General features: G+C 40.6%; 1 protein-coding gene across 1 annotated transcript in view; it reads left to right on the top strand.

Moving 5' to 3' along the window:
• The first annotated feature begins 1010 nt into the window (after positions 1 to 1010).
• LOC145415632 (uncharacterized) overlaps positions 1011 to 7525 on the top strand; it is a 36327-nt gene continuing 29812 nt past the window's right edge. The window contains exon 1 of the mRNA XM_080284853.1: positions 1011 to 1850. Within this exon, the coding sequence (XP_080140979.1) occupies positions 1011 to 1850 (840 nt within the window). The remainder of the gene's footprint in view (positions 1851 to 7525) is intronic.

Below are 7525 nucleotides of genomic sequence, written 5' to 3'. Positions count from 1 at the left end.
TCAGTAATCTTGCAGGTTGATGTAGCTCCCTAACGTCTTTTCCTAAGTGATTTACTGTATTTTGTTTATTATACCTTTACTGTCCTTATGGGGCCTTATGATGTGTTACATAAATTCATCCAATATCACCATACTCTACAAAATAATATAATGCACAAAAGGATATTAATCACCCTTATCCAAAAATAAATCAATAAGAGGTCTTAGAGAGCTTGTTTTCGGAGAATACAAGCCTCCGAATCATTCTCTCTTTGTCCATCCTCTCCACATGGCCAAACTATTTCAAAGTACTAGTGCATTCCAGAAAATCTATATCAACACCACAATGCTCCTTAACTTCATCAAGTTATCTGTCTCTTCACATAACTGCACATAATCGTCTCATTTCCACTCCTCTCACAAAGTACTGATACGTACTATTCTTCTGAATGCGATTGTCATTCACTTCTCTTCCTTTAATCTATCTGAAAAACCCATTTTCTAAAAAAATTTAATAATCTAGCCAGTGCTGTAAGCAAGAAGCAATCCTCTTTCTTTGTCTTGTAGCTTATCATAGCACTATCTCTTATCAATTAGTGGTTATCAGCTAAATCTCACACACTTCCTTCCCCAGCTGCTCGGCACAAACAGTTGATGCTGGCTTGTCTAGTGAACAACTGAGTCATAGAAAATCAGACAGCTGTCTGAAACCTTAGATCAACTTTAACTATCATAAACTGTGGTTAATAGATACAATAATGATCAGTGACCTGATGCATTAATCAAATCAATATCAGCTACAGAGAAAAGGCAACAAAAATACATTGCAATAACTGTGTAGAGAGGTGATAACCAAGTAAGTGCCACTTGTGCATGTGAAAACATACTGACAGAAGAAAACCAACAACAAAAAAACGAAAACGTACTGTGTCTCAAGAGCTGAGAAAATGTACAAAAAATGGCCTTTCCCAGTTTTCATATTTCTGATCTGGTGCAATCAGCAATGTCACGCTGAACGGGTCATAGTCAACATGGCAAATGGTGGAACAAGTCGGCCAATACTGCTGCTTCCCCTTAACCATGACCATCATCAACAAACACACCCAGTGATCTCAAACCCAGTTGCACAGGCTCTCAAACAGGATGATCCTTTTGATGCACCATGGAATGATGGAACAGATGTTATAGCAGCCAATGATGCAGATTCAGCTCCTCAAAAGAAAGATGAAGATAAAAAATCAACAGCACACACTGATAAAGATGAACTACCCAACATCACAGGTGATTATGAGAAACTGCAAAATGAACCTCCAGGGGTAAAAGAACCCAGATCTGAAAATGAAACCCTTGTTGAAGACAATGAACATGGTGAACAACAAGAGACTCCCATTCCAAACCCTCAAACAAATACCACAACACATACAACCACCATTACAACCAGCATAACCACTACTTTCAGAACAACAACACGCTCAACCAATTTACCACAAGCCGTAACCACTCAGCCAGTCATGTCCTCTGCCTCCACTTCAAACACTACAATGGTATCATGCCACCAGTCTTGCCTTGAAGCTTTGGCTGCACTCAAACTCTACTCCAACCACAGTCTGATAATCCCACAGGGCTCTGATCTGACCCTAGTCTGTGAACTTCCATTAACTGAAGCAATGTATGTTGAAAATCTAATATGGCTCTTCCATACAAACAACAGTCCTGATGGCCAGTGCTCCTTGACTTCCCAAGAGTTCCTGCCCTCATGCCCTGGTTTTCCTACCATTACAAACACTGATGATCGCAATGCAACCTTCCTGCAAGAGGTGCTAACATTAGCAAACCTCAAGGAAAATCACACTGGACAATACATGTGTCAAGTAAGGCTTACAGTAACTATGGATTTTGAGGTTTAACACAACAGTTAATTCATATGAAAGTTCTACAGCAGTTTAATATTTTAACCTGAGAGAGAGAGAGAGAGAGAGAGAGAGAGAGAGAGAGAGAGAGAGAGAGAGAGAGACCTCCCTCAAAATGGTCCTCATAGCCTAAGATTTGAGTCCTATGCCTGCCCAAGGCCAAATAAAACTACAAAGGCTCATGCAGTTGTGTACAATGTGAATGTTTGATTTTGTCTTTTTGAGTGCAGAAGCAGAGGTGGCAGCAAGGTATGATGCTGTGGAATCATGCAAGACAGATGAGTGAGAGTGGTGAAGTAGATGCACGGGAGAATGTGATACTTACCATCATATATAAGTACAGTATTTGTGAACAGAGCGAAAAGCTACTTTAATGAGACAAATGAACAGCAATGCGGGATGAATTATTATAAATGTGACACCTCAGGCCTATGGATTTCAAGTTTAACCCTATCAGACAGATGATGAGTTTTGCATTTAATTCTTACAACCTCTAGACACTTTTACCCAGTTCAAAAGATACTTTCCCCAGTAAAGGGATCTGATACACAAGTCAACTTCCTTTTCACTACAACATACCCTTCTTAGGCTGAATAAAATCATCTGGTGATGTATCAATACCATATGATTTTATTCAGCCTAAGAAGGGTTGAGCTGGAGATGGTGTAAGTATGGCTGCTGAATGCACATGAGCCTTGTAACAATAAAGATGTGGAAAAGAATGACAACTTCTTGTGAAAAACTAGATAGAGTGATAAAAAAACAGCTAAACTGAAGTGTTTGTGACAGATCTTAAAGGAAGAACTGACAAGGTTCATGAGAAAAATGTACCAGTAATGGGTATAATTTTTAAAATTCTGAGGCGAACTGTAACACAAGGCTACTGAAGGACATGTTATAGATTAGTCATTCATAATTCAAACATACAGTAGTACTGTACATAAGTACACAGTCACAGAAAAGACTGACTAGACAGAATGTTCAAAGGTAGCCTGACTGATTATGTACTTGTAGGAAGATGCTTAGTGGTGCTCCAGACACAAGAATATTGCACAGATTTGTCTAAGTGAACTTCAGTTGAGCTTGCAGAATAAGGGGTGAGAGACTGAAAGTCCATAAAATGAGAAACAAAGCTACCTCAGATACATATTATGAAAAGCAGTGGAGGAGTCACAGCCAATGAACTAGGAGCAAATCAATCTCAAAATGTGAAAAGTGCATACTAAGAATGCTCGGCTGAGAATGTTAAATTGTGCATGGCGTTAAAAAGTGTCAATCAGTTAGAAAGGATTAATTTTGTTCAAAGGGATGTGGAAACTGAAAGCAGTGAAAGAAAAAAGTCATAATGGAAACTGTAACAATGTAGTTCTGATGAAAGGAAGGAATGTACAGAATGTACGAAGTCTGTCCAAAAAGAAACTGAACTTTTTGAATAGTGCACCAACTAGCAGGTGTTGCGCGATCTCAATGGGAGTGCTGTGTAGCAGTGACTTCGAGCTTTAATCTAACACTAGCTGCATCCTGCCACATCACTTAGTTATCGAGGTACATGCACTTGAATGAACATGTGTTTGGCGCACTTGGTGATTTGTTGCAAGCTAAGCAATGAAAGATCTTAAAGAGCAATAAGTTTGCATGAAATTCTGTTTCAAACTGGGAAAAAGTATTATGCTAACTTTTCAAATACTGCAACAGGCTTATGGAAAGAATGTTTGAGCTGTATGCAATGTCACATGTGGTTCCAGCAGTTCAAATTGTGAAGAATATTCACTGAAGATGATCCCAAATCTGGAGGGCCTTCAATGTCAAGAGATGATGATCATGTTGAGAAAGTGCATACTGTGATCCATGAAAATTGACGCCTGACTGTCCATGAAGTTACTGATGAAGTAGGCATCTGTAAAAGTTAATGTCACACGATTTTAACTGAAAAGCTGAATATGCGTCGTGCTGCAAAATTTGTGCTGCACCTGGTCTGCTGATAGACAGCAAATAGAGAAATATGTCACAATCAGTCAGGTGCTTTTTGATTGTTCAAATGCTGATGGAAACTTTCTGAAAAATGTCATAACTGGTGATGAAATGTGGGTGTACAGCTATGATATCGAAACAGAAAGACAGTCATTGCAGTGGGTTGGAACATCGTCACCACAACCAAAAAAAGGACATTTGAATCACTTAAATGTGACGGTGATGTTGATCATCTTTTTTTGTTTGGAAGGGCATCATTCATCATGAGTTTGTTCCATGTAATTCTTCAGTCAATAAAGAGTTTTACTAGGAAATCCTGAAGCATGTATGGGTGGCAGTGTGAAGGAAGAGGCCTGAAGCATGAACAAACGAAACTTGGATGCAGCACCATGATAACGCACCTGCCCACACGTCATTCCTTATCCACGACTTTCAGGAGAAGTGTAAAATGACTACCGTCCCCCCGCTACCGTATAATACAGATTTGGCCCCGGAACACTTCCCCACCCCCCACCCACCCCCAAGTTGACATCCACCCCAAATGGTCACAAATTTCAGATGATAGAAGAGATAGGGAAGATTTTGGCAAGAGCACCAAACACATGTTCACTCAAGCATGTGTATCTTGATGATTAAGTGACATGATGTGAAGTGGCTCACAATAGACTACAGCTCAAAGATGCTGCTACACAGCTCTCCTGTCATGATCACAGTATGCCTGCTAGTTGATGTGCTATTTAAGATGTTCAGTTTCTTTTTGGTCATAAGTGGTGGCGACCATCATCCACTAACTTGATGTAGTGCTGCTTACTTCTTCCTTCATCTTTATCACTCTTTCTCTGTCTGCCCTCCTCTGGTCCTACAGGCATTTCTTCCATCTTTCCTATCCTTTTTTATTACCCTTCTTTCCTTTTTAAGTGGTTTTACACTAGGTGACAAGCCTAATGGTTTCCAGTAAGCCAGGAAACCACTTACAATGCTGGGCGGTAACCATATAACCAATCCATACGTGTTCCCTACATGTCAACAAGTGGGTTGGCATAGGATTAGTGCCCCTCTCCTTAAAACAACTGACTGAAAGGCAAACGGTCAACCTTCATGTGATTATGGCATCTGGTTATAGATAGATATTGCAGATGGGTTACTTTCTGGACAGAGCTCATAAGTGTAATGAGGTTACTGAAGAGGCAGGATTAAAAAAAATAATAATAATAAAAAAAAATAAAAAAAAATGATTCTGAAAGAAAAATTAGCACCTCAATTTTTTGCATTATATAACTAGTGTAAGTTACCCAAAAATATAACAATTCACTTAATGTTGGCAAAATGGCAAACACATCCCATATCACATATCAGAGATTTACTATTCTGGAATTGAGGGAAACTGGCAAGCCAATCAACTGCACAGGCACCATCGGGACTTTGTATGGAAATTATTCTGTGATATAGTGTAGATCAAAACAAGAATGTTTATCATTGTTGATGGCCATCATGTAATTATGAAATTTTTCCAACTGGATCCACAAACGCAAGATCGTGCTAGAAGAGTGAGAGAAGAGTTCTGGACAAATGTAGAAGTGTGCATGGAAAAGTTTGGAAGGAATGAGAGAGTGTTTTTGATTGGTGATATGAATGGTAAAGTTCGGAATGTGAAGGTGGATGGAATAGTTGGTGAGTGGGGTGTGCCTGCTGAGATAGATGAGAATGGGAGTGCGTTAGTGGACATTTGTGCTGGGAGGGGGTTGGCGATAGCCAATACCCTCTTCAGGCATAAAATGATCCACAGGTATACATGGCGAGTGATGAGAGGGGTGAGTGGCGAACTGAATGAAAGGAAGGCAATGATTGATTATGTGTGTGTGGATGAAAGGATGCGAAGATGTGTAATGGATGCAAGAGTTTATAGAGGTGGGGGGAGTGGACTTTCTGACCACTACTTGGTGGTGGCCAGAATTAGAATTCAAGTAAGATGGAGGAATAGAAGAAGGGAAAGACGAGAGGAAGGAGTAGTTGCAAGGAGAGTGGAAAGGTTACAAGAGGATGAGAAAAAGGCAGAGTATAAGAGAGAAGTGGAGGAACGAATGGGCAAATATGAAGTGGAGCAGATGGGAGATATGGAAGGTGTGTGTAGGATATTTACAGAAGAAATATGTGCAGCATGTGATGTGGTGTGTGGAAGGAAGAGAAGACGGAGGGAGGTGCAAGGAACAGTGTGGTGGACTGAAGAGGTGAGACAGGCTGCGGCACAAAAGAAGAAAGCATACAATGAATGGATGAGAAATAGGGGCGTGGAAGAAGTTGAGAGGCGGAAGAGAGAGTTATATGTAGAAAGAAAGAGAGAGGTGAAATGATTAGTAAGAGAGAGTAAGAAGAGAATGGATGAGGAATTTGGAAGGAATTTGAATGTAAAGTGGAGGGACTGTTAGAAAATGTTCTGGAAAGAGGTGAAAAGAGTAAGAAAGGGTGGAAGTGAAGTTAGCAGGGGAGTGAAAGATAAAAATAGTAGATTACTAGTGGAGAAGGGAGAAAAAGTGAGCAGATGGAGAGAACACTTTAAGGAATTGTTGAACATAAAGGATGGAAGTAATGCGAGTATAAGTGGCTGGGGAATGGCTGGGAGAAGGAGGGAGGTGAGAACACAGGAAGAAATCAGTAGGATAGAAGTTGTGGAAGCAATGAAGAAAGTTAAATCGGGGAAAGCCCCAGGAATCGATGGAGTGTGTGGTGAAATGCTGAAGCATGGGGGAGAGATAGTAGTAGAATGGATGTGGAAGATGTGCAGATTGGCCTGGGAGGAAGGTAGAGTCCCGGAGGATTGGAAGTCAGGTATAATTATTCCCTTGTACAAAGGAAAAGGGGAAAAAGAAGTGTGTGGTAATCAGGGGCATTTGTCTTCTTAGTATAATAGGAAAAGTGTATGGTAGGATACTTATTGACAGAGTTAGAGAAAGAACAGAGAAATTAGTTGGAGAAGAACAGGGACGCTTTAGGAAGGGAAGAGGTTGTGTAGATCAGATATTCATTCTTAGATGTTTAGTGGAAAAGTTCCTAGAGAAGGGAAAGAAGTTGTATCCGGCTTTCATGGATTTGGAGAGAGCATATGACAGGGTGGATAGACAAGGATTGTGGAAAGTGTTAAGAATATACGGAGTAGATGGGAAGTTGTTGAATGCTGTGAAGAGTATGTACGATGGTGCGAAGGCTGCAGTGCGTGTGGATGGTGAACTAAGTGAATTTTTCTTTGAAAGTTGGGTTGAAACAGGGATGTGTCATGTCTCCATGGTTGTTCAATCTGTACATGGATGGGGTAATAAAAGAGGTACAAGGTAGGGTAGTGGATGTTGGAGTGGCCCTGGTGAGAGAGGATAGTGTTTGGAAACTCCCTGTACTGTTGTTTGCAGATGATACTGTGTTGATGAGTGAAGACGAAGGGGAGCTGCAAGGCTTGGTGGATGAGTTTGGGAGTGTGTGTAAGAAACGGAATCTAAAGGTGAATGTAGGGAAGAGTAAAGTGATGGTCTTTGAGGGAGGTGAAGTCAGTGAATGTACAGCGAGGTTGGATGGTGAGGAATTGGGAAATGTGAGTACGTTTAAGTACTTGGGTAGTGTGATGAGTAAGGATGGAGGTTTGGAGGGTGAAGTGCTTGAAAGGGTACGGCAGGGAA

This window comes from Coenobita brevimanus, chromosome 103, assembly GCF_032717465.1.
Source record: "Coenobita brevimanus isolate Jiangsu-jjx chromosome 103, ASM3271746v2, whole genome shotgun sequence".
Classification (NCBI taxonomy): domain Eukaryota; kingdom Metazoa; phylum Arthropoda; class Malacostraca; order Decapoda; family Coenobitidae; genus Coenobita; species Coenobita brevimanus.
The sequence above is the reverse complement of the archived record's forward strand: the minus strand, read 5'-3'. Positions and strand labels throughout refer to the sequence as shown.